The sequence below is a fragment of the Marmota flaviventris genome, chromosome 6 (genome assembly GCF_047511675.1).
Source record: "Marmota flaviventris isolate mMarFla1 chromosome 6, mMarFla1.hap1, whole genome shotgun sequence".
Taxonomy (NCBI): Eukaryota; Metazoa; Chordata; class Mammalia; order Rodentia; family Sciuridae; genus Marmota; species Marmota flaviventris.
The window spans coordinates 47446402-47474269 of record NC_092503.1 but is presented as its reverse complement, the minus strand read 5'-3'; the positions used below and the strand labels follow the sequence as shown (position 1 = coordinate 47474269).

The window sequence follows — 27868 nt, the reverse complement described above, 5'->3', positions numbered from 1 at the left end:
ATAGAACTTTGTTGTTGTGGCGGTGGTGTTACAGTACTGGGGAATAACCACAGGGGAGTTCTACTACTGAACTATATCCCCAAGCCTCCTTTCCTTTTCTAAAACTTTTGACACAGGGTCTCTGTATGTAGCTGAGGCTGGCTAGAACTTGCTATCCTCTTACCTCAGCTTCCTAGGTCGTGAGATTACAAGTGCATGCCATCCTGACCAGCCTGAAAAAACTATTTTTTCATCTAGTGCAAACTGTGATCTGTTAAATTATTAAAAAGAAGTACCTGTTTATATAGGACTTCTCCATTTATTCTATATCACATTTGAATATCCACATTGATTTCGAAACCAAAGAATTAAAATTTAAGTACAAGAATAAAATGATTTTTAATGTTTAATTGATCCTGAATTTAATTGTGGGTATTGGAAAATACACAATACAGAATAATTTCTGAAGATATTTGCAAGTCATGTTTTATGCTTTCTGTTTTGCCATTTTCATGCAGGGTACCAAAGCTGCAAAAGCAATTTAATTTCTGATTTGTAATTTTAATTATTAAAGTAAAACTAATTTTTTTAAATTTTAAAGAATTCATGGCAACTGATCTAAGCATAGTTTATTTATTTTGTTAATGAAGTTTTATAATTAGTAATAGGCATTACGTATGTTATTATGTATGTTAAGGTATAGCATTTGATTAGAGTTTATATGATTCTTTTATAGTTTGATTAGAATTCTACTCCTCATTTATATCCCAGACGAACTTGAGGGGAAAGTCTTTCATTTCCCTTTGGAATATCTGGTCAAATCTTTCATTCTGCTCCACAGTAAAATGATGTTTCCAATCTCCAATGGTACCTAATGGGATAAGAACATGAATGGCACTTTGGTGGATAAAGAACACATCATGTTAAAGACTGTCTCAACCATTTGAACCCATGTGTCCTATTGTCCCAGATGTGGAACACCTGTCAAATTTAAATGGAGCAACCAATATACCTATTTTTTTTAACTTTCTAATAATATGTGAATATTATTGTGTTCACAGAATTTAAAAATTCGAAATTAATGGGTTAATTTCTTTTCAACCAAGCTAAATATTTATTCAGGTCCACAGGATTGGAGACCTCATCTTTTCTTACACAGGAATGATTGAATAAAGAATCTAGGAACAAAATAATGCAGTAAAGAGATTGAAAATTTACTTCCCCGTATGTTTGCCTTTCCCACTCTGTGATCCTTAGGAATAAAAAACTATAGAGGATATGAATATATTATAATTTAAAAAGTATCTTAATATATATACTCCTGTATATATACTAAGTGAACCTCATACTAAGTGAACCACATTTATCAACTGTAATATAATTCTTACTAAAACCCTCCAAGATAAGTATTTCTTTCTTTTTCAATTTGAAAAAAAAAAAAAAAAACAAACAAGACTCAAGTATTTTCAACCTATAAAATCAAAGTCATATAGAGCACCAGAGCTTCTCTTTCTGCATCTTTTTTTTTATACAAGATTAAACCATCATTATGCCATTCTTTTTTGTGGGGGTGAGTACCAGAGATTGAACTCAGGGGTACTCGACCACTGAACCAGTCCCCACCACTATTTTGTACTTTATTTAGAGCCAGGGTCTCATTGAGTTGCTTAGCACCTTGTTTTTGCTGAGGCTGGCTTTGAACTTGCATTCCTGGGCCTCAGCCTTCTGAGCCGCAGGGATTACATTATGCCATTCTTCTTAAGTGAAAAATAACTTGGCATTTCCAGCTATCAGGTTCACATGTATAGACATTATTATTGGCCTTTGGAAAAGATAACAAGCTCTTAGGGATATGAGAATTGCTTTTTATCAACTGTAGCTGAGGAATGAAAAGGGAGAATTGATAATAATTGTCATCAAGAAAAGAATTTTAAAATATATCAATATCTAGGGCAACGTCCATAAGATGTTTATATAATTATTCATAAATTAATATCCATCATTCTATTGGTAAATTATGAGCCAATTATGACATAAAATGTGAATAAAGTAGAAGTGAAGTGTTTAGAATGTTTATACACTAAATGATTAAATTAAAAATTAACAATTTGAAGCCATGTGTGATGGTGTATTCTTGTAATCCCAGCAGCTGAGGAGGCTGAGGCAGGAGAACGTTGAGTTCAAAGCCAGCCTCAGCAAGGGTGAGGCTCTAAGCATCTCAGTGTGAGATCCTGTCTCTAAATAAAATACAAAATAGCAGCTGGGGATGTGGCTTAGTGCTTGAGTGCCCCTGAGTTCAATCCCTGGTACTACTATACTACTACTACTACTACTACTACTAATAATAATAATAATAATAATAATAATAATTTGAATTTAAAGGGTATCAGTTACAAGGAAAATAATATTCATTCTTGACAACTACTTCAAGCATGTAATAAGATCACAGTAAAAACGATTTCAAGGACTTTTTGAAGTAACTGAATTCATAGCAGATAGCACTAATAAGATATCACTCTTTGTGAGGACACATGGGAACACAGTAATCCAAACCTCCTCCCAGCACAGCAAAACACACATTAAGTTTACTCCTTAGATTATTCTAGAAGAAAAAAGGGAAAATAAGGATTATTATTCTCATTTAATATACCTGACCAGGCTCATGTGACTTAGAAATAAGGCAATATTAATTAAGCAAGTTAATGTGTCAGTTTGTATACTAAAACACTTAGGTTTCTTGAAAACCACTTCAGACCTACTCTCAATTAGATGCTTAATTTCTCTAGGTTCCAAATGTCACTGTTACTTGGAGAGACATAATGGAAGCACTTATTATTTCTCCTAGGTATCAAGGACTTGAATGACAGCTTACATCTTGCTACTAAGAACTACTCAACAGTACCTTTGCACAGAAAATTTCCTTCATTGTTTCTCACTCCAAGTTCCTGTTTTACAATATCATGATAATTTGCTTGTGGATTAGTCTTCATGTTCTGAAATGAAGCCTGTTTCACAACAGTATCCACGACTTCTTCACTAAGTTCTTTCTCAAGAAATCTACAGATTTTCAGCACTGCACTTCTGAGGTCCTGAAAGAGTCATGAGTATGCATGAGTTACAGCTAAACACACAACATTTTCATATTCTAGTGAAATTGATTGCTGGAATGCAAAGAAGTGTCATCATATGAACCATGCAGTTTGTTATGAGAAGAGAATGGGGAAACAAACTGACATGATTATCTCAATTGATGCACAAAAAAACATTTAACAAAACCCAACATCTTTGTATGATGAAACCCTCAATAAATCTGCAATGGAAGGAAACTACCTCCACATGAAAAAGTCTTATATGGAATAGCTAACAGCAAACTCAACTAAAAGAGAAAGATTTTCATCTGAGATGTGGAATAAGTTCAACTCCATTTTTCCACTTTTATTTATTATGATACTAGAAATACTAGCTGGAGCAACTAAGCAATAAAAACAAAAAAGGTACTGAAATAGAAAATAAAGCAAATGAAGTGGTCCCTGTTAGCGCATAAGATTATCTTTTACATTGAAAACCCCAAGTACACACACACACACACACACCAAAACAAACAAACAAAAAAACAAAAAATAAAACAAAAAAGACATTAGAACAAAGAAATTTAAGTTGTAGAATAAGAAGCCAAATATCTAAAAAGTTCTACTGCCCAGAATACATAAAGAATTCTTACAAATCAACAAGAACAACAAAATCAGTCCAATTAAAAATTGGCAAGGGATTTAAATAGAGATTTCTTCAAAGTAGATATACACATGTCCAATAAGTACATGAAATGATGCTCAGCATCACTAATCATTAGGGAAATGCAAATCAACTATAGTAAGGTACCACTTCACACCCATTAGGAAGGCTATTATTATTTTTAATTTTAAAATGTTTTATTTATTTTTTATTTCAATATTTTTATTATTAAATATAAACCACAACAGAAAAGAATAAGACCATTGACCCAGAAAAATTAAGATTTATGCATGTTGGTAGAAATATAAAAATGCTGCAAATGCAATGGAAATAGTATGAACCTAAAAACAGCATTACAATATGACCCAACAAATCCACTTCTGTGTATGTACCCCAAATATTGAAAGTTAAAGTCTCAGAGAGAGATTTGTACACCATGTTCATACATCATTATTCACAATACAGAATATAAAAGTGATGTGTATGTATGTATATGTATTAGATACACAAATACAATGTAGTACATATGTACATTGGAATATTATTCAGCCTTAGAAGGAAGGAATTATGCTACAAATGCATGAACCCTGAAGACATTATGGTAAGTTAAGTTAAATGAGCCAGTCAAAAAGGACAAATACTGTATGATTCCTCTGATATGATAGTCTAAGACTAATCAACTTCTTAAACAAAAAAAGTAGAATGTTTTTATACAAGGCCTACAAGGGGTTGAGAGTGGAGAATGAGGGATTATAGCCTTGTGAATATAGAGTTTCAGTTTTGCAATATGAATTCATTTTAGAGTAGGAGAGTGGTGATGTTGGCACAAGAATATGAACATACTTCATGCCACACAACCGTTCCCTTAAAAAAATAGTTAAAGCAGGCTGGGATCGGTGGCTCATGCCTGTAATCCCAGGGACTCAGGAGGCAGAGGCAGAAGGATGGCGAATTCAAAGCCAGCCTCAGCAATTTAGCAAGGGCTAAGCAACTCTGTGAGACCCTGTCTCTAAAAAAATACAAAATAGGGCTAGGGATGTGGCTCAGTGGTTGAGAGTCCCTGAGTTCAATCCCTGGTACCAGCCTCAAAGTCGTTAAAGTGGCATATTTTATGTCATGGATATTTTATCACAAGTAAAAAATATACTTTATGTCATGGATATTTAATCACAAGTAAAAATTTCAGTGGGAGGATAAAACCTAAACAGAATTATTATAGGCAAGACTACTTAACTGGAAAAACTGTATCTCAAAGAGGTTATAACAATTTTCATGAGAAAGGAACTTTTCTTTCAATTCAAGAAGCAAGGATTTCTTTTCTGAATAAAATTAAAAAAATGAGCCCTCAACTAAAGAAACCTGAATCCCCTACCCCTATGAAATGTGAACTTCAAAGTGCTCGATACACTATGTGCTCACAAGAAATGGAGATGGGTTGGCAGGTTGGGGACAGAGGATACAGGGCCTTGCTAACTTCCTGAGTATGTTAGCTGTATTCTTGTAGGGGAAAAAATGTAGGGTGAGAGGATGAATAAAAATAACAGGTCCACAGAAAAGGCTCAGGGGTTACTTAAGTTGAACTGGGCTAACTGGGCTGTGCAAAATAACCACACAAGGGACACAAATACCTTTTTCTTTGGGGTCACTGTGATGGCTCCTCTGACCTTAAGGGTCCACAAGAAGAGAGAGAGTGCACATGCCCTGACCCCTTTTATTGAGGAGAAGCTATTCAAATGAGGCAAGGGGTCAGGTTTCAGGGGGCTGAGTCTATGTTCATGATGTCCACTGTCACCAGGTTGACTGACACCTGGGTAGGCCACACCCAAAGGCACAGTAAGAGAAGGGGACACACACAAGGCACTTCCATGGAAGATTCTATCCTAAACAGGGCAAGGGGTTATATTACAAAAGAACAGGTGAGCATAGCTTCACCCATGGGGCTGTAGCAAGACACACCCATGCAGGAGACACCAATCCTTGAACCCAAGAAGGGTGGGGAAAGCTCTGCCACATTTCTGTGATTGAGCACTTCAGCACCCAGAGGAGGAGTGTGACTCAGTCATGTGCAAGGTTGGTCTCCCACACCACAGTTATTAACTTATTTCTACACCAAACTTGGGTGCAGAAAAAAAATAATAAAATCAGGATATAAATGAATACAAAGGGATAAGAAAATGTGAACAAGCTCTAGCATAAAAAAGACAATAAAAATAGAACTATAGATGTTACAAATGTAGAAATTATCTGAAAGAATTTCAAAACAGCTATACTTGTCACATACAAGGAAATAAGAGATAAAATTAAAATCTTTCCCCAAAAGCTAACTATTATTAACCAAAGTATCAGATAAACCCCAGCTTGTTAATCGAAATGTAGACTTCAGTGAATAATTTTAATGGAAGATGAAACACAGATTGTTTTAGTCAGGTTTTTCATTGCTGTGACCAAAAAATCTGACAAGAATAAACTTAAAGGAGGCAAAGTTTGTTTGGAGACTTGCGGTTTCAGAGGTCTCAGTCCATAGACAGCCGGCTCCATTCCACAGGGCCTGAAGTGAGTCAGAATATCACGGTAGAAGAATGTGGTGGAGAAAAACAACTCAAGACATCACACCAGGAAGCAGAGAGAGCTCCAATCAGCTCATGACATTATACCTCAAAGGAATATCCCTGATGACCTACCTCCTCCAGCTCTACCCTACCTACCTGCCTACAATTACCACTCAGGGGATTAATGCCTTGATTAGATCAGGCCATTTATCATCCTATCATATATCATCCCTAAACTTTTCTTTCATAGTCTCACATATGATCTTTTGGGGGACAGGTCATATCTAAATCATAACATAGATTCAGAGATTCTTTTCTAGGTCTTGCTACAGTCTTGCACTTTGGCCAGTTCTTCAGAACACCAGCCGTTCCCTAATTCTACTACCTATTACTGTTCAATATTCTAGCCATATTCCACAAAATGGTTTTTCATGTAACACAATGGGCAGCTCTCTTCTTTACCACTGTATTTGTGGGGTCTCCAAAGACAACTGCCCCACACCCTTCAGGTATATATGCATTTCTTTCCTAGAGGCATCAGCCAGTTCCAATATGTTGAAGGAAAAGATAACAGGATGGGAATGATTAACTCTCTCATATTAGACTCCCTCCAAAGGGGAGTATCATTTCTCTTAAGATAAATTAAAGTATTTCCAGAATTTTTATATTTTAAAATATGCATGTGAAAATGACACGCATTCCAGAACCCCCGAATAAACACCCTTTCCTCATTTTAAACCTTGTCCTTCCCCCAATGGTAACCTCCATCCTCATTATATGATAATGAATTATTGGTCTTTTAACTTGACTTTTTCCACCTAAATATGAATCTTTAAACATGATAGTTATAATTGCTTCTAGTTCAATTATATACCACTCGACTCTACTTGTGACAGGAAAGTAGAAAATAATCCTGCATAGTCATTAAGGTTCTAGGGCTACTACTACTAATTAAGTGAGAAATGTGAAAAATCCTCTGAGAGAAACTGCCCTGAGTTTATACGTCTTGCTGGGTTTATCACTGGAGAAGCAGGCATGGGCAGTGTTTTGTAAAACTACCAAGACATTTCCAAGGGAAGCAGCAGACAAAGGAAGACTCCAAAACGTATTCCAACTTTGATGAATACCTAATGTTTTTTTTTTTAAAAATATTGTTTGCATGTTGATGGACCTTTATTTTATTCATTTATTTAAATACGGTGCTGAAAATAGAACCCAGTTCCTGACACATGCTAGGCAAGCACTCTACCAACTGAGCCACCACCCCAGCCCTTAATATCTAATTTTTGACAACATTGTGCGGTTTCTCTAGAAAGAGCTGTAAAGCGGAAAACTTGAGTTGACCAAGGTCTATATTCCTTCTCTCCTTTACTTCCTTACTCCATCCTACCCCAATCAATTTTATCCACATTCATTCTTCTCATACATTCTTTTGTTCTTTTTGGTATTGGGAATTGAATCCAGGGCCCCTTAACCACTGAACCACATCCCTATTCCTTTTTATATTCTATTTTGAGATAGGGTCTCATTGAGTTGCTTAGAGCCTCACTAAATTGCTGAAGCTACTTTTGAACTCTCAACCCTCCTGCTTCAGCCTCCCAAGCTACTGCCATTATATTCTTTATAGTGATGATGTTCAAATTAATGGCATTAATATCTAAAGGCAGAAATCTTTTTGAGTTTTGATTTGTATTTTTCATTTGTTTCTCACTCTATTCATTTGATTTCTTCTAAATCACTTTAATCTTCACAGGTCAAAAACAACGTCATATTCAAGCTCCTCTGATCCCCCTCTAACCCAACCCTGCCTCAGAGTGCCCTAAACACCTTCACGAATGAGACCACTATCTGCACACATGCACCAACTGGAAATAAAGGAAGCATCCTTGATACCTCTCTCTTTATCATTTGTCCTTTGTGCAATCCCTTTTTTTTTTTTTTTACATCTTAACTGTGCCTCAAAACTCTGTATTCTCTTCATTCATAATGACATTACTTCAATCCAAGGAAGCACTGATGTTCAGTGGATTAACACACTGGTCTGTGTGTGTACTGGATTCCTTATACTCACTATTTTTCCTTTTCAACTCTGAATGGGAGTAATATTCAAAAATATGAATTATATTCTATGGCTACCCTTCTTAATAATTCTTTAAGAGGCTCTTGTCTACTTTTAACTTTAAAGAAATCACTCTCATTTACATAGCCCACAGATCTTATAAAATCTGGCTCCTACAAAACCCCTCTATATTAATCTTTCATCTCTTCCACATTGTTCAAGTTCTTCCCTTAGGTCTTCAAAGGTCTCATGTATTTTCCTTTTTCCTTATAAGTCTCTCCCATTTCTTTTCTTTCTGTTAGCTCTTATTTATTTATTTCAGAAAAAAAAAGACCATCAACTATACTAGCTATTCTCAGTACATATGCACATTGACATTGTAGTTAGACTTTTCCTTAATAATTTCACTTATTACTTTTGAACTACATATACTAGCTTGGTGAGTACCTGTTTTCCCTGATAGATTATGAATTCTGTCTATAAAAGATTCAGTCATCTATTACTCAAGATTCAGTGCCAGTCACAGAGCAATCATTCAGTGATTTTTTAAATAACTGAATAGATGATGTACTAATGAATCAGCATACCAACCAGAGACCACAGAACAATAAACTTTACCTGTATTATGTTTGAATTACACAAAATTTTCAGGCAGTTTTGAAACTTTCACCAGCATATAAGCATCCTATGACTTCACATGAGAACTAGTTTTAAGATTCTCTTTAAAAAACAGGAAGAATGTGCCTCACAGGCCTCACCCTCATCTATAGCAACAATTATCCTGTCTTTAAAGTGGCTTCTTTCCCCAGTGTCATGGTGTTCCCTGATGAACTTTCTTAAGTATAACAACCATGGAAAATGTTTGGTGTATGGTGTATCCTCAAAAAGAAAAAAAAAACTAAAAACAGAACTACTGTATGATCCAACTGTTACATTCCTGGGTATGTATCAAAAAGAAACAGGGTCACCATACAAGAGACAACTCACATGCCCATGTTTATTGTATCACTATTCACAATAGATAAGGATTCAGCCTAGGTGTCTATCAAAGATGAACACATAAAGAAAATATGGTGCACACACACACACACACACACACAACTGGACTATTATTCAGATATAAAAAATGAAATCTTCCAGCAAAATTCATGAACTGGAGGAGATCATGTTGAATAAAATAAGCCAGACATAGAAAGACAAGTAGTGCAAGAGGCACACGTGAGAACAACAACAAATAATGACTGAAAGTAGAATCGTGAATACTAGGGCCTATGAAGGGTCCAGGGCGAAGGGGAGGTAAGAGAGTGGAAGAAGGGAGATTGAATATGATCAGTGCATGTTATATTGTCATATATAAATCAGATAACAAAACCCTTTAATACGTAATTAATATTAATAAAAATGATTTACAAGATTGGTATCCTAGATATTTGAGGTTGCCTTTAATGCTACAGTTGTTACATGATAACCATGGTGACTGTGTGTAGTGAGAAGACACCCTTGAGGAAAACCAGTAATAATTAATGGATAAGCAGGAAATTAGAACCCCCACTTGCCCTCCAAAAGCCTATGAAATATGTATGAAAATGACTAGGAGAATGAGTTTTCCTGAAACCAGGAGAAAAAAAGGTTTAATAAATAGGATTTTTAAAAATACTTCTTATTACCTTTTTCATATCTTCATAGCTCATGAACTGAATATTGAAGTCATGTCTGTGTTCATACCAGCCTCTTATGTGATCAAACCAACAACTTCCCACCACTGTGCAAAAAATAATTAGTAAAAAAAAAATAAAAATAAAAAAATAATTAGTAACAAGGTGGAGATGTTGCACTTATTGAATAGCAAAGTATTCTGTCTTTTCCTCCTTATAGTCACAAAAACAAAAATAAAGGCCCAACCACTGAACAACTATATTACAGTTTTGAAATGATTAATGCTTAGGGGAACAATCATGGTTTTCATAGAGAAGTGACCATGAAAAGCGACCTTATGGATGTAGGAAGGCAGCAATAAAAAAATGAGAATGCCCCTGGGTCTAAGTTTAAATCAGATTTCTTTAAAGCAAGTTCCTCCACTTTCCTATATCCACCAGAAAACACACATGTCCATTTTTCTTCTCATTCTCTAAGATTTCTGGATAGCAAAGCTACCTGTTTACAATGAGACAGAACCTGAATATAATCTTTAAATGAGTGAGATCCTGACACTTCTCACTACAAGTCCCTTGCAACTTTCAATCCTCATCAGTAGTGGAGTGATAAACTCCACCATGGCCCTAGAAGGCTTCCCACAGGTCCAGGAGAGAGTACACAAACACCCTGATCATTAGCGATTCTGGAATGTATTGTTTTAATTGTATTTGTAGCTAGTTTAAATTGATAGAATATTTGTAAGCCTTTTATGGACTGGTCAAAATGTTTCCTAAACAACATGCCTTTGAAAACTTGACAAGACCCACACGGTCCTGGCAAGGAAGGAAAGGCCACTGGGTGGCAGACTAAGTTGATGTGTCATAGTAACTACTCAAGAGCATCCATTTTACAATTGCCCTTTTCCATCTCTCTAAATATCTTCCCTAAGTTCCTTGATAAATAAACTCATAGTTACCTTGTCCATCTAGAAACATTTTCATAAAATTCTCAAAAGTTTCAGAATTCTTTAATATAGCCACCCAATTTGAATAATGAAAATAGGAAACCAAAACATCTTTAGGATTTCTGTAGATATAAAGAATCTGCAGGAAGAATTATAAATAATATTAACAATTCCAGCATATTATTTCAAGATTTTAACAGTTGCATCATATTCATTAGCTGAATGAATCATAATCATCTTAATCCATTCTTCTAGTCATGGAAAATTAGGTGTTCTCCCCATTTTTCTCTATTACAAAAAGTGTTGAAATAAATTCTTTTACTTATAGGACAGAAACTGTATAAAAAATTAATATGAAAATACCACTAATGAAAAGTTGAACCAAAAAAAGGCCTTTCACAGAATACACAATAATTATTGTCAATAACCTTTCAAAACAGGCTTAATCTCATTACTGAGTATGGACATGTAGGTTAAGATCACTTTAACATATCTCTTCATAAATAACACATTGAAACAATTTAAAATTCTGATATGTATCATTACTAGGAGGAAGTCAAAACATGTCCATTAGCAATTTAGCAGGAACTGATACACCTGCTTTCTTCAGAAAATATAGCCCCATCCCATAGAACTGAAAATCCTTGTACTTTTGGCTTTGCAGTTCCCTACTTGGATATATATTCTAGGAGAATTCCTGCATATGTGCCCAAAGGCCATTCTCAAGAACACGAATAAAAGCATGTAGTGATATGCAAATTCTGGAATATTCTAATTTTTCTATGAAGAGAAAGTACAGATCTGATAGAACTACTTTCAGAAGTTATATTATGCAGCAATGGAATTGGCATTTCAAGTCAAGAACAAACATGTGGCAAAGTCCCAGAGAATTAGAGAATAAGGAACAAAATGAAATTAAGTAAAATTGATTTAACAGGATGTCTCATAATTTGTTTTCAAAGACCAACAGAAAAGAACTTTTGTCCACTGATGCTCATAATAGAAAAACTTTAATGGAAAAGTTCCAGTAAATCTGTAAGTATTTTGATTTAGCCACAATCATAGTAGAACACTTACAGAGAACTGTCTTTAACATAACAATAAAAGCAAAAATAAATTTATAAAATTGATTATTAAAATTTTATTTCATTTAGTTTTTAAAATTTGTATAAGTATCCAACACAGAAAGTTTATCTCCTTTTCTCATGTATGAAACATATTACATGTTTGAAAACTGATCATGCAATTGACAATTAACTTTTAAATAAATTTCAAAAATTAGAATATGTAAACACCATTGCCCATGATAGAAAACTATACAAACACTTTCAAACTAAAAAAATCTCAAAAGAGCTGAAACCAATTATAAAAGTAAAACTGAAATAACAGAGTTTTAAATATTAACAAAATCATATCCATAGTTATACTAAAAGTGATATTCATTTTAAAATGTTAATATTGACAAAAATAAATACTGGAAATAGGTAAACTGAACCTTCAATTAAAGAAGATGGAAAGATATATACTAAAATGAGACAAATATTAAAATGAAAGTATTCATCCAGAAAAAAAGCTAGTTCTTCAGAGGGTGAAAACCCAGTAAAATAGGAAACTCCTTATATCCCGAAAATCTAAAAATAGGAGAATATAAAATTTTTATCATTGCAGCATGAATGCAAATATATAACCACAAATTGGAGTAAATTGACAAGATTATTAAAAAGTTATACTTTTTTCTATGTTAAATATCTACAAGTGGGTAAAAAGAATAATAAAAGGTACATATTGATGGTATTAAAGTAGACCTGATAAAATAGAGCCATAGAATGAAGCTCGAAGAACGTTGGTATTTTGCAATGTCTGTTTTCCCAGAACAAATGTCTCTTAAATTAAAATCCACATTTGACAAGCATTGTAGAACTACACTATATTGTAAAAAGTTGATAGAAAACTTTTCCTTACTAATTGACACAGAATATTTTAAAAAACTATTCTGTGTCAATTAGTGACTCTTGGGACAAGTATAATGCAATATTCATATATCATATAATAAGCAGTATACGATTTAATTTATAATCCTAAGAAGGTTTTAATATAGCCAGGCTTGGTGACACAAGCCTATAGTCCCAGCTACTTGGGAGGCTGAGACAGGAGGATCACAAGTTCAGAGCCAGCCTCAAAAAGAGAGGTGGTGAGGGGCTGGGGATGTGGCTCAAGCGGTAGCGCGCTCGCCTGACATGCATGCGGCCGGGGTTCGATCCTCAGCACCACATACAAACAAAGATGTTGTGTCCGCCAAAAACTAAAAAAAATAAATATTAAAAAATTCAAAAAAAAAAAAAAAAAAAAAAAAAAGAGAGGTGCTGAAAATATATAACCACAGAAATGAAATGAAAGAGCAAAACCCTGTCTCGAAATAAAATACAAAATAGGGCTGGGGATGTGGCTCAGTGGTTGAGTGACCCTGAGTTCAATCCCATATCCCCCAACTCCAAAAAAAAGGTTAAAAATAATGTTAGCTAGGAAAAAGCTGGAGGGTATTTACATAATCTTTGTTGTGGGTATTGTGTTTTCTTAGTAAATCACTAGAACCAGAAGTCAGGAAAGAAGTATTAAGAGTTGGGTTACATAAGGTTAAAAGTTTTAAACCGTTTTTCAGGAAAGTCTTTTCTTTTTAAAGGGGAAGACTTTGCCCCAAGTAAATATTCCACAAACAGTAAATAAGACAACCTAAAGAAATACGGACAAAGAATAAAAAGGTTATTTAAAGGCCTATAAAAATATATAAAAGGATAATCATATTAAAATTGAAAGATTAAATCACTCAAAAATGAGATTACTTTCTTACTTAGCATATTAGACAAATTTGATAATTCCCATTATTAGTAAGCATGTGAGGACAGAGGCATTCCTACATGGTATTTGATGAAGTATAATTCATATATCATAAAAACAGGTAGATAATCCCTGTCAACACTTAAAATATAAGACATTTTAATTTGTAAACTTCACATTAATTGAAACATGGCATGAGAATTAAATTGCAAGCCTTTATAGGAATGTTTATTACAACACAAGACATCCATTGGCTGCAACTTACCTGTCCATCAAATACACATTAATTATTGCAAAGCACACAATAAATTCTATGAAACCATAAAAAAGAATGGCATTCATGGTGAATGTGAAAGAATTTTTGTTATATGCTATAGAATAAATTGCAAATTATATCCACAATTGCTTGTTACAGGTATAGTTTTTAGGACATTTGTATATTTTTATTGTGGAAGGCAATATCCTAAACATACAATGATTGTAACATTTGGAAAACTGTGGTTTAGTGAGGTTGGGGAATCTATTTGAAGTAGGTTATTTTGTTTGTGCAAAAAAAAAAAAAAAAAACAGAGAGAGAGAAATTTAAGCTGTATGACATACTTTAGCTTTTTTGTTCTTCAGACCTTTTGGAACTAAATAATATGGGAGGTGGGAAGCGAAGAGGCGAGGGGATGGCATTTTGATAAAGTCCAAATTGTGAATATTGTATTCAAAGAAGGGAGCTCTATCTATTGTTTTGATGTCTTCAGTTCTGTTACGATGCTCCTCAAAATAAATCAAGCTTAGTATCTGCTGTGTCCAGATGGTACCTGAAAAAATAAATCATCTTGTTTTCAAACTCAATTAGTCATTAAATTTAAGTCAACAATAGTGTCATTCACCATAAAATCATTTGAGCTTTCTTTACTTTTAAACACTCTATGTATGCCAACAACTTTGTCCAACTTTCATTTTTGTTTCTATGAAACATTAAAGTTAATAAAGATAAAATCAAAGACTCTAAATTCCTTTATCTCTTGAAGAGCTGTGTTTGTTCTGATTCCATGATAGTGATGATTTGGGTTATTTCTGCCTCTCCTTCTCTGTTTCCTGCTCCATGTTAGGTCTTTTTACGTGTTGTTAACTTTTTCCTTAACTTATAATAATTCTACATATTGATGGGGTAGAGTGTGATATTTCCACACATGCATACACCCTGCACTATTCACATCAGGGAAATTAGCATTTCCCTCTTTGTGTCATTTTTTATGTTTGGAATCTTGGAGCTTATTTCTTCTATATTTTCTTAAAATATGTTATTGGCTACTGAGTCCCTTTTGACTATATTTTGTGGGTACCTGTTTTTCTTTCATGAAATTCCTTTTTCAGAACTTTACTCTTTAGAATTATAGACAAATTAACAAAATTATAGCGAGTTCACTTTCCCCTCCTTTTCTCTTTACCATGTAAGGTGGTTTTGTAAACTATTTAAGCATCCAAGGATGTCAGGAAATAGCAGAACTTGACATGAGTGTGTGTATATATATATATATATATATATATATATATATATATATATATATATATCTATATCTATCTATCTATCTATCTATATATATATATATATATATATATCTATATCTATATATATATATCTATATATATATATATATATCATTTTATTCACTTGTTTGGCCTAATCATGTATGATCAACTTCTTTGTGGTGTTCTGGGGAAAACACACTATAAATAAGCAAAACATTGTATGTAAAATCTTAATAACTACAGCTTTACTCCTTAGTCTGCATGGGCCACTGTAAAAACTCAAACCAAGCCAAGTATCCTGCCCTGCTGAAGTAGAAGTCACTATTACTATTATTAGTATTTGTTTAGCCCAACAGGATTGTGTTTTACCACTTCTTTGTAATGATTATCTTCACAAATCTCAAAATCATTCTTATTTCATTTTCTAGTAGAACTTACTGGTTGAAAACGTTTTTGAGAATCTTCAGTGGAACTCAGCTGACATGGAATACTTCTCAAGAAAATGAAACATCTTGGAACATGTATAATTATGGAAGATAAATCTTCCAACTCAGGAAGCATTTACAAATTAGATAAAAGATGAGTTTGGACTGTCTCAGGTCTGTCCAACAGACCAAGCCAACAGGTCAGCCTTTACCCAGTACCTGCTCATGGCTCAGTATTTGGTTTCTTTATATATATATATATATATATATATATATATATATATATATATATATATATATTTAACAGAATTGACAATATATCTATTGCAAATGAGCTTTGGTAGTATAGATTTGAGATTTAGCTAACTTTTTTTCTGATTCCTAATGGATATATAAATGTAGGTCAGGCTGCTGTTGATGTCTGAGCACATTTACATACACAGAGACACAATCACACACACACACACACACACACACACACACACCAAACTTAGGAAAAATCTACTATCATGAGGGCACTCTTTACACTTACCAGATTTTGGATAGGTAACTATGAAGACATCATCATCTCTAATTTCAAAATCATCTGCACTTCGTACTATATGCATTTTAACTAAAGACCTTTCAAAATTGTAGCCTTTAAATTCAAATAAGTATTCCTCTGTGTTGTCCATAATTTTTCACCTACAAGTGCAAACATATAATATCAAGTTATTTTAGAAGTGAATAATAGTTATTGAGTGGTCAATATATGCCTAGCACTATTGCAATAACTGATGTGTATGAACATATTAATGACACTAACCACAGCACATATATGAATGATTTAAAACTTCACAAAACACCAACATTGCTGTGTTGCTAGCATCAGTGTTTTAAAGATGAGGCAGCAGAAATGCTGAAAAGTGAGACAACTCTTCTTAAAAGTCCCTGAGGAACAGATACCATGATCCTCAACATAGAGAAGAGGAATTAACTCAGAGAAGTCAACCAAATTATTTAAACTTGTCCAGCTAGCTGAACTGGAAAGATTGGAGAAGGGATAATTTGGCCAGAGAATTCATACTTTTTATCCAGAAATTCTTAGTGTTTTACATTTTTATTGCTTATATTTTTTGATTGTTGTAGAAATAAGAAATTCTTCAATGGATATTCTTTTATTTCTAATGTTTTTCTAGAGTATGCATAACTCATTGCGTCTGAAAGAAACTTCTGAATATAGGGATCTGAGATGCTGTTGAAAGTGAAAAATGAAAATGCTTTGCTCTTTAAATTGTTGTTACTTCAGAAATGCTGCCCTCGTAGTTACAAGTTACTTCATGAAAGTTATCCTAGTTTACAGTAGGAGATTTTAAAATCAGAAATCATATGAATCTCAATAATAAACTAAAACAAAAATGGAAAGCAAACAATGTAAAGATAAATACAATTAAAATTTTGTAATGAGAACAAAAAGGGAGACATAGAGGCAAGATGCAAAGGGAGGAAAGATGGCAGAATGGCCAAGCTGCCATATATATTTATTTATATCCATAGGTTACTTCAGGTCATTGGCATCATTAGTACATATTGTTCATTGTATTACAGACTTAGCAACATTATGCAGCTAATCCTCAGCTACATACTAAATTGCAATGTGCAATGTTAGGTGTTTTATGTAGCTCTCAAGAAAGTCCACTGTATAAAGTTATTGTTATGTGGAGAGGTTTAGGCTCAGTGAAACATTGTGTTTGTCCCAGGAGCTGTGTGCCTGAGATCAAGGTCTAGGCTAATAAGACTCTAGGGGCATTGCCACAGCAGCTATACATTGCACATGTATTCATTCTCTTACTAGTTCCTAGGAGAAATTTCAGGGCATTCTAAGGGTGGGAAACAGAGTTCCAGTTACCCTCTCTGAGTGTGCTCACAAGAGGAATGCTTCCATGTATATTTCCATGGTCAAAATACCTACAAAATTCAGACCAGCCAAGCATTTCTATTTGCTCTTCCTGAGAAATCTTTTCTTGAAGGTTACATGATTGAGACAATCCCATAAGTTCTAATAGTAGATTTAGAATCAATATAGATTTCAGGTTTTTTTTTTAATTCTGTGCATGCCAAGAAACTGAATTTGCTAAAAAGCTGCAAATATGGCTTTGTTTAAATTGTATGTCAAGAAATAACATTGAGTTCTTTACAAACAATCCAAGTTACCTGATCAATAGGAGGAATTCAGAGTTTAGTCTTTTCCAGAATAAGAACAGAAAATGATTAATGTTAGACTCACCTGGGTGATGCCTTCATGATTGGTTTCTTGGCTACCAAATGAAAGATAAAATTAAGGCCCTACTAAGCTGCTAGAGGTTTCCCCTCATTAAGTTGACATCTAGGAAACATGAAATATTGAGTCCTGGGGACAGAAGAGCTGGGCTGATGCATCAAAAGATTGTTTTCAATGCAGGCAGATGGAGAGCTATTTTGATATTGACATCCTGCATTTCCTAGGAAAAACCTTGGAGAAATCAGCCTTCAAATTGTGGTGAGGTAGAATTTATACTGCATCACATGGATAAATGGAGATGCCCATAGTAGGAGATATAAGTTGAGGAGAAAGACAAAAATGAAGTGTGATCCCTACCGCATCCTTCCTAACAGCTAGTAACACCATCCACACACCCTTTGAAATTTCACAAAGGGTTCCAGAAACTATGAGTGATGAGAAAGAGCATCAGGCAGCATCTGCAAACATTCCGAATTCTTCTATTTAGTCACTCAACTGTCAGTCTGAGGGGAGAGAAAATTTTGAGAGCTCTGGTATCACAGAAGCAAAGGAGAAAGCTGCATGTAAAGAGGATTCAGGTAGGTGCCCTCTGGCTACTCAGTATAGTTTGCATGTCTTTGATGCATGTAGGAGAAGGAAATTGTGTAAGTAGCAAGCCTTTCTGTGTCTCCTTCTTATTCCTTCATGGAAGTCCGAAAGAAAAGGGGTGGGGGTGTTCATAGATAATTAGGGAGAAAAGGAGGTCAATACAGATATTTGTCTCTCATGCAAAACAGGATGAGAATTGACAATGGCTCAGAAACTATTCTGTTATTACTCACTGTTGAGATCAGCTGCTGAAGGAAAACCAGCTGTCACAAAAATTTTAAGCTGACAGGAACTGCTCTGTCACTGAGGAATAAATAGTCCCTATGGAGTTTGTTTTGGCCAGTGAGTAGTGTTCTAGAACCTGACTGAGTAACTCAGCTCTTATAAATTGGGTAAGATTTTGTTGACACTGTGGAAAGCATATCAGGTTATCCCAGGTTTTTTTTTAAAGGGATCAAACCTTTGGAGATACTTTAAAAATTTCAGAAGAAGAGAGGGCACATTTACTGAATTACAGCAATTATGAAACAAACACAAAGACACATTTGAAATCTTCAAGGACAGCTTCCTTGTACCTTAATGATGGTTAAGTCTGTCTTTCCAGCCCATCTCAGGGGCTGGTGATCATTCTTAAGATCTTTCCTTGCATAATCTCACCCAGTTTGTTTTTTCTCTTGTTTGACTGGCAGTGGCTACAGAAGGCTCTAGGGGTTATATAAACTTACAAGTGGGTTATATAAACTCGAAAAGAACATAAATTTGTTTTCCAGTGCACATAGAGTTTGCCTTTTCTAATCAATGTGCTGTTATTCATTTTAATGATAGATGTTAGCTTTTTGTTTTCCACAAATAACTATGATTCATCTCAGGTCTTTCTACCATTTCTCATGGAAAATTGAGTCATTCCTCAGTCTTTTGTTGCTCATAAAATCTGCTCTTAGATAATGATTATCTAATGATTGATTCTCAAGTTCCCACTACATACAGAATTTGAACCTAGGAGAGATCTTGAATCTTTTCAAAATAAAATTCCTTCTGGTTAGAAAGTAGTGTGTAATCTGAGGCTAATTTCAGTTTATAAATATTAAACCTGTCTCTTATTCCTCATGATATTTGTCAAATTAGAGTTTCTAAAATAGTCCATTTTGTGAAAATAAATACAGCATGAAAAGTAGAAATCAATAGGAGTATTCTATTTATTATTATGACAGGCTCAATAAGAATTTCTTTTATTATACAAATTTTAATGAACCGAATGTATAAGGGGGTCTTTTGAGGTTCTTGGAATCTTTTGCCTTCCTCTCTTCCCTCTTTTTCTCCCTGACTCCCAATAATTATCAGCTGTGAGACATCTAGACCAGTCAGTAATAACAGCCAAGTGAATAAGACAGCTGCTTCCATGAGCAGAGGCAGCATTTTGATTCCCTTCTTCCCTTCTTGCTAGATGTTATGTGCATCTAGCAAGTAAGGCGGCCTGAGAGGAATCCAGAGCAATGGCTGAGTGCAGAGGTGGGGCAGGAAAGGATAGATGTGGGACATCTTGTACCACAGTGTAAAGATTTACACAAAGAATAATGAAAAAGTCAAAAGGACACCAGAGCCAGATTGCAGGTATCACATCTGACCACTTCAAGAACAATTCGAATTTTGCAATACATAATCATAGAATAGATCACAACCTTTTCAGTACAATAAGGAAATGTGAGTTTATATAAAGGTAAGACAAACCTTACTGGCTGAGACATACATTAAAAGTTTTAGGCCTTTCAGGACAAGGGGCAAGAACAAAATAGTATTCAGATGTTATCAACAAGAAAGAAAAAAAGTCCCTAATTTTTTTAACAGATGCAAAGATAACACTAATTTATAACAGTTCTTGTCAATACATGTGTAGAAAATTAGAGTGCACTCATTTTGGAAGGGGAGTGTGATGTTAGGTAAATTTATTTTCTCTGGGCACATGTCTTCAACTGCTTTAATCAAAGTTCGTTTACTTGAATGAACAGCAGGAAACAGCCTACCTTGCTTGACTCACAAATGAATACTGAGAAATTTGTTTACAGCATCATTTTCATTTTTCCTTTTCTTTTTTGTAAAAAAACATGCATTTAAAAAGTATTAGTATATCCTCTTTCCAAAGACTAGACTCTTTAGTAGGCCTCACCCATTAAATCTCATTAAATTTTTTTTACCAAAAAAAAAAAAAATAAATAAAAATAAAAATAAAAATGAATCTGTAATCAAAGTCAACATCTTAGTGATTCATTTGATAGTCAAGCAGGGCAGACTATTTTCTGATGTTGAATCTATGAAACCATGTTTAATATTTTGTCCCATCCTATCAGATGTGGAACACCTATAAAAGCTTAAATGGAGCAAAAAATATAACACTTTCAATAACTTTAGTAGCCTGTGTTGAAATATTTGCAAAACTAAGAATTTGAAATTTGATGGGTTTTAAGCTTCTAAATGTTTCTAAACATTTCTTTCTTGTGACTTGGGAATATTGTGATGATTGCTTAATCTGATAATGGTGATATACACTATGTTCTTTAGCATTTGATAGCCAAATGGGTGCTTTGCCAACTTCCTTAATAAGAGGTAATCCACACTCCGTGTTTCCTTAATAATATTCATAATACACCTTTCTCTTCTAGCTTTTACACACTGAGTATGCACTGGTGATTTTAAAACATTAACTAACTACCAGGGTATGACAAAACACCTGCCACATGAAGCACTGTTGTGTTACAATGACATCACTGTGACTTGTAGTGCGATAGGCAACAGTGCAAAGCAATGTTCATGTAGACAGCCAGGTGTAGTTTCTGCAACAATTGCTCAAACTGACTATGTAATACAAAAGTGATCAGAGACATATTAAATGAATGACCATAACATTTTGAAAATGAAACTTCATGAAATTACACTGAAATTTAGAGTTCATATAATGTTTATGTGAAAAAAATTATTTTAATTCTTTTCCATTCATGAAGGAAAATCATTCTTCCTTCACAGACTATATAGAAACAGATGATGGGATGGATTTGCCTCACATCTGTAGATAAAATATCTCTGATGGATACTGGTAAAAATGAAGGCATGATTAAATATGTGAGAAGGAAAAATATCTCTTTGGACTGAAATATCAAGAAGTAAATATAGAAGAAATAATGGGAGGGAATGCTTGAATGAGGAAGAGGTTATTTACATGTATTCAAAGCATGTACTGTCAAATAATTAATTTTTATGTAATAAAGTGCAGAAGAGTCATTTTACTAGGTAAAACCCAGATAGACACCACTTTAACCAATTTAATCAAAGTAGCATCCCTAATACTGACATTAAGCCAACCTACATTTCTCCTGTTGACCACTGGGAGCACATTGAATTCAGGGCATTCCTGTCAAAAGTTCAACCTTATTCTATCATGAGTAAACATCAGAAAAACTCATTAATACCCATTATGCCATATACTATTTTTAACAATGCCAAAAGGAGTAAGCAAGCAGGACAGAAATGATTTTAGAATAAAGGAAACTAGCTAGACATGACAATTAAATACAAAGCATAGTCTGGCACAATGGTGTACACCTGTAATTTCAGTGACTTGGGAGGCAGAGGCAGGAGGATTGCAAGATTGAGGGCAGTCAGGAAGGTTAGTCAGACACTGTCTCAAAATAAAAAATAGAAGAGCTTGCTGGTGTACTTCTGTGTTACAGTGCCCCTGGGTTCTATACCCAAGACCACAATATAAATAAATTAATAAATATGCATGATGTTGCATTTGATCCTATCACAGAAAAAAAATCTATAGGATATTGTTGTTACAACTGAACATTTTAAAATATATATTTGTGGTTTATATAATAGGACTGAATCAATGTTGCATTTCCTGCTTTTGATAATTGTATTATGTTTATTTTAGATAATGTCATTATTCTACGGAAATACCCATATAAGTAAATAGAAATAAAAGGACATGATTTTAGTCTCAAATTTTTTTTAAACATTTAGTTTTTAGTTGTAGGTAGACATAATACCTTTATTTTATTTTTATGAAGACAAATTATGCTTTTATCAGTAAATATAGAAAAAGTATTTCGCAAAATCTCATGCTCGCTCATTTTGAAAAGAAACTCCAGCAACTTAATATTGGAGTGGGACTTTATTTTATAATAAATATCTTTAAAAAATAATGCCTACATCTAGCATTGTACTTAATGGTAGAAAAATAAATTATTTTATCCTAACAGAAAAGTAAGAATGTGCCTTTATCACTCCTATTGTACTACGTGGTCTAGATAATACAATTACACAAGTAAAGGAAATGAAATGTATACTTGTTGACAAGAAAGAAATAAAACTGGTTCTGTTCATAAATAATGTGAATATTATTTAGTGAAAAAGGTAATGTGCTATGAAATCATGAAAAGACAAGGAGGAGATTTAAATGCAAAAGGTGCAAAAAGATCAGTCCAAAAAGATTAAATACTGTGCAATACCAATTATAGCATATTCTGGAAAGGGCAACAATAGAAATAGTGAATAGATTAGTGGTTTCCAAGGTTTGGGTTAAGGAAGAGAGGTTAACACGTGGAGCACATAGGATTTTTACTGAAACTATTCCGTATGAACTTTGAATGCTGGACTCATGATGCATTTGTCCAGACTATAAAACAAATTCAACATGAACAATGAACCCTAATGTAAACAGTGGACATTAGTTAAAAATGCTGTATCAATATTGGTTCATCAACTATGACAAAGATGATGATTAGCTTGCAATCTTTTTATGTTATAGAGGACACTTGGAGCTTCCTTTCTCCCTCACTCCATCCTACTTAAACTGAAGCAAAATTCCTAGGCTGGTATTACGGTTTGGATATAAGGTGTCTCCCAATAAGCTCATTGCAATACTCAATACAGGAATGCTCAGAGGTGAAATGATTAGATTATGAGAGTTGTAACCTATTCACTAGACTATTCCATTTTATGAAATAACCTCTGCCCTTTGCAACAGTTTTTTGAGTTTACACCAGTTTTCTCATACTAAATAAGAGACTATAGACTGAACTTCTGAAGATATGAGCCTAAAATAAATTTTTTCTCCTCTAAGCTGTTCTTGTCAAACATTTTATCACAGTGGCAAAAAGCCATCTAACGGAGCAGGAATGCCATATCAAGGTTTCATGGTTTCTTTTTAAGCTGTTCATCCTTCACATTTCAAGTTTTTCAATTGGATCTTCTTATGTAAGGAGATTCTTCACTTCTCTGTATCACTCAGGGTGCTGGGTGTCCTTGATGTAATTTGAGAATCATCAGCAACATCAGCTAAGACTGTAGTACTTACTTCTGGGGAAATACCTGCCCTATGTGATGTCCTTGGGGTTGTGCCCAGTTTTTCTCTTCATATTAAAGAAAGTATATTATCTTCCAGTATCTTGTCTCCTCTTTGGGGCCTGTCAGCCAGGCCCTGCTGTGAGTATGAGGCCAGTTTTATCAGACAAACTGTTCTGCTACTCATGACAAAGTCTGGTTGTTCTCCTATTAAACATAATCAATCTTACATAACGTTAGGATTAGACAAGACCACTCTGTGGCCATGATGGATCAAGACAAAACAATATCACTCTGTTGACAAAAAGCAGTTTTTGTTTATTGTTTTTTGTTTTATTTCTGTTCTGGGCAAGTTAACTTTTCAAGGACACCTGGGAGGGGGAGAGCTTTTTCTTTCCTTTCTTTCCTCATCCTGCCAGCTGTTACCATGGAGCCTAGTTGATAACTCCCTTATCTTAGAAATGTAGCCATCACTGTGAAGCCCAGCTCAAGGCCAGAGGCCTTATTTACATATTTTGTGAAAAACTAGTAAGGGAGTGTCTAGCTTTTGGAGCACTGATTTTTCCAGCCAGTGGCCAAGTAAAACAGGGCAACACGAAAAAAAGGAAGTTTATCTACACTGAACTCTTTTATAGGGATTCTTTTGCTGAAAGTCCTAAAATCAGCCATGGTGAAGATTTCTGGAGAAGGTCAGTTAAGACTTTTTGTGGGCCTGGGTAGGGAGGGGGAAGACGGGGAAGGCAGGGCTGAGAGCAGCTCTGGTGGATCTGAGAATGAGGAAGGAGATGTAAAAGAATAATGGGAAAGTGGTTTGGGATTTTCCTAGCAAGGAAAACTTGAGCAGTTGAACAGGTAGAGCAGAGGGGAAGACCAGAGTGAATATCCCAAAAAGCCTGTAAGGGACTTTAATTCTTAGTAACCTGTTTTCAGTGATGACAAAGCAATGTTAAAGGCCATTTTCATCAGGTCTCTGATACGGGGGTCTGAGGGCTCTACTCAGCTTGTTTGAGTTTTGAGTTAGCTGGCAAGAGGACCTGGTGGGTCTGAGTGTGGGCACTGACAGAAGAGAGGAGTGAGTGGGGGGAATGGCAGCTTGTTGTATCCCTGAGGCATATTGTTCTGCAGTCCCTGCGAGCATCCCCATGGTAAGGGGAACTACAGGAGTAGCATGTTGATTTCTTTCTGCCTGTTCGGATCCAATGTGTGCTTTCTCTTTGTTGAAGCATCTTTTTCTTTTAGAATTTTTTTTTCTGGTTATACTTTGGAATAATTTCTGGAAACCTTAGAATCTATAAACAAATTATTGTACTTTGATAAGAAAAATATCAATAAAAATGTAGTTTAAATCCTTAGATGTTTTGTAGACAGAATTATATTTGTTAGGGTAGAGAGAAAAGATGGGGGGAGGGGAGGGGAGGGGGATAGCAGAGGATAGGAAAGGCAGCAGAATACAACAGACACTAGTATGGCAGTATGTAAAAACGTGGATGTACAACCGATGTGATTCTGCAATCTGTATACGGGGTAAAAATAGGAGTTCATAATCCACTTGAATCAAATGTATGAAATATGATATGTCAAGCACTATGTAATGTTTTGAACAACTAATTATTAAAAAATGAATAAATAAAAAAGAATTATATTTGTTTATCATGTTTTGAGTTTGAACAATAACTTTGAGAATTAGAAACTACTTGAAGATTGTATTTTCACTTAAAAGCAAATTTATAGTAAATACATTTATCTCAAATATCTGTAACTGAAAAGGCAGAGTATCTGATGAATGTACGTATAAAACATAAATTACGAGTTTTCTGTTAAAAAAAAAATTAGGCAAATATATATTAACTAAACAATTAGACATGTGCTAATTATTTTACAGATTATATTAAGAATAAGGACATAACTTATAATTGTATTAACTTTATGTAATCACGTGGTTTTTAAAATACTTGGATCCATTTCAATTTATTTTTACCTAGGAGTGCACTCTTTTATGTGATGTCACTTGATGTAACTGAAATAAGATCCTTGTGTATACATATTTATTTTTTATAGTCAGGAATTAGAATAAGGGTTTTTTTTGGTCATTACAGGAACATTGCTGGCTTTGTTCCTGTGGCGAGCAAATGCATCTCCATAACCTCCAAAATTAAAGTTAAATACAAACAAGCATGTTAGATATCTCTTATTAATAGATTATTTAGTAACACAACTATAAGAAAAGCCAGGTTATCTTTTTTTAATTTTTTTTTTTTAGAGAGAGAGAATTTAGTTTTTGGCGGACACAACATCTTTGTTTGTATGTGGTACTGAGGATCGAACCCAGGCCGCACGCATGCCAGGGAGCGCGCTACCGCTTGAGCCACATCCCCAGCCCCAAAAGTCAGGTTATGTAACTCAGAACTAACTTAAATTTAGGGCTGCAACATAGAAACCTGTGGAATTAAATTTTGTCTGAAAAAAATATCTTTCGTTAGCATTTACAGATAGGCATTCTTAAAAATATGGGCTCTGGGCAGCTCTGGAAGCAATCTGAAACAGAAAATACAGGTTAGTGATTGGAAGGCGGGACTAGAAGTTCTGTCTGAGTGACTGTGGAAGAATCAATTAGAAGCCCACCAAAGTGTGGGAGGTGGGACCAGGAAACTTGCTCTTTCCACCAGGCACCCCATGGTTACCATGGTGAGGCAAACAACAAGGAGTTGGCTGCCCATTGTCCGGGCAGGAAGAATCGCCAGGACCAAAGCCCTCCAATCTGCCAAGGTGCATGGTTGATGGGCAAAGCCCTGAAGTAACTCCTTGAGATCACCTGGATCCCAGGGATACCAGGCTGCAGGGCGATTACCACCTGGATTAATATTAACAGGAAATAATTGATATGGCCCTGAACTAAGCTGTGAGCGGGGTTCTGACTCCGTGTGGAGCCAGCAACCGGTAGGAGACTTTGAGCCTTAGAAGGGAGTACAGCCTCGGTCCGGAGTTCAGATATGGTGGAGGAAGGGCAGAGGGTGACCTGCCAGGGCTGCTGGTGGATGCTTTAAAAGGGTTCTGAGAGGATTCAGAACTAGGTAATGGAGGGTGGAGAGAATTTCCCTGTCTAGGAGGCCATGGAGCAGCATCAAAGGGGTCCAAGGGTCCTGCATTTTGGCTCTCCCCGGACTCCTCATCGCCCCTTTCCCTTTTAGGACTGGCTTCAGTTGAAGGTGTGTGGTCAGGGTCTCCTAGGGGAATAGATCTTGTCCCGAGTGCCTCCCTTAGCTGCGGGCCCTTGACCTCTGGTGTGGAACACGACCTACTAGGAGGGCAACAACTCTTAAGGGCTGACAGGATGGGATAAACTCCAAGAGGAGGAATTTCACCCCGATTAACCTGGGCTTTTCGGACCAGCTGTTCAATCCTATCCCAGGTCTCCCAATCAAATAAATTACTCTCTGGTAGCCAGGAAGCAGCCTTAACCATAGTCTCCCAGGTCTTAAACGCCTGAGTGTCAGAAATCTCGAGACCTCTACTCTTAAGGAGGATTCCGAGGGATTGAAGGGAGAGATCATTTTTTGAAGAAGACTGCCCCATAACTTATGTGGGTACACTCACCCGTAGACTGATTGCTCATCAGCGAAGTTCCCTCCTCACACGGGGCACCAGCTGTCAGAGCTGTCAGAACTGCCCTCTGATAGAGATTAGCAGAGAGCACTAGACCAGCTAGTGTCCCCAGGGCTTAATGAGATGAGTGTCACAACCCGGCCTCTGCCACCCTGCCTGGCCAAAAATCACACAGAGTCCGGAGTTGAGTCAGCCGAAATGGCCCAGCAACTCTTATTGTGTACATAGGCTTTTTATAGAGAAAGAAGGAGGGGTTAGAATGGAGGAGATAGCAGGAGCCAACAGAGATAAGGCACACCCTTGTTGCTAGGGCTTTAGCAGAATTAGGTTTGCACATGCAGAAGCCATATCTGCCTTCAGGCAGGCACATACACA

The 27868-nt window shown here is 35.2% G+C and overlaps 1 protein-coding gene across 1 annotated transcript; it reads right to left on the bottom strand.

Annotated features, from left to right (window-relative positions):
- LOC139706021 (amine sulfotransferase-like) lies at window positions 1-27868 on the bottom strand. The gene is made up of 7 exons (XM_071613079.1): window positions 27485-27868; window positions 16235-16386; window positions 14354-14562; window positions 10931-11057; window positions 9987-10081; window positions 2882-3068; window positions 1-850 (listed from the first exon to the last, which is right to left on the bottom strand). The coding sequence occupies exons 2-7, from the start codon at window positions 16374-16376 to the stop codon at window positions 729-731; spliced, it is 882 nt and encodes a 293-aa protein (XP_071469180.1). The 5' UTR covers window positions 16377-16386; window positions 27485-27868; the 3' UTR covers window positions 1-728.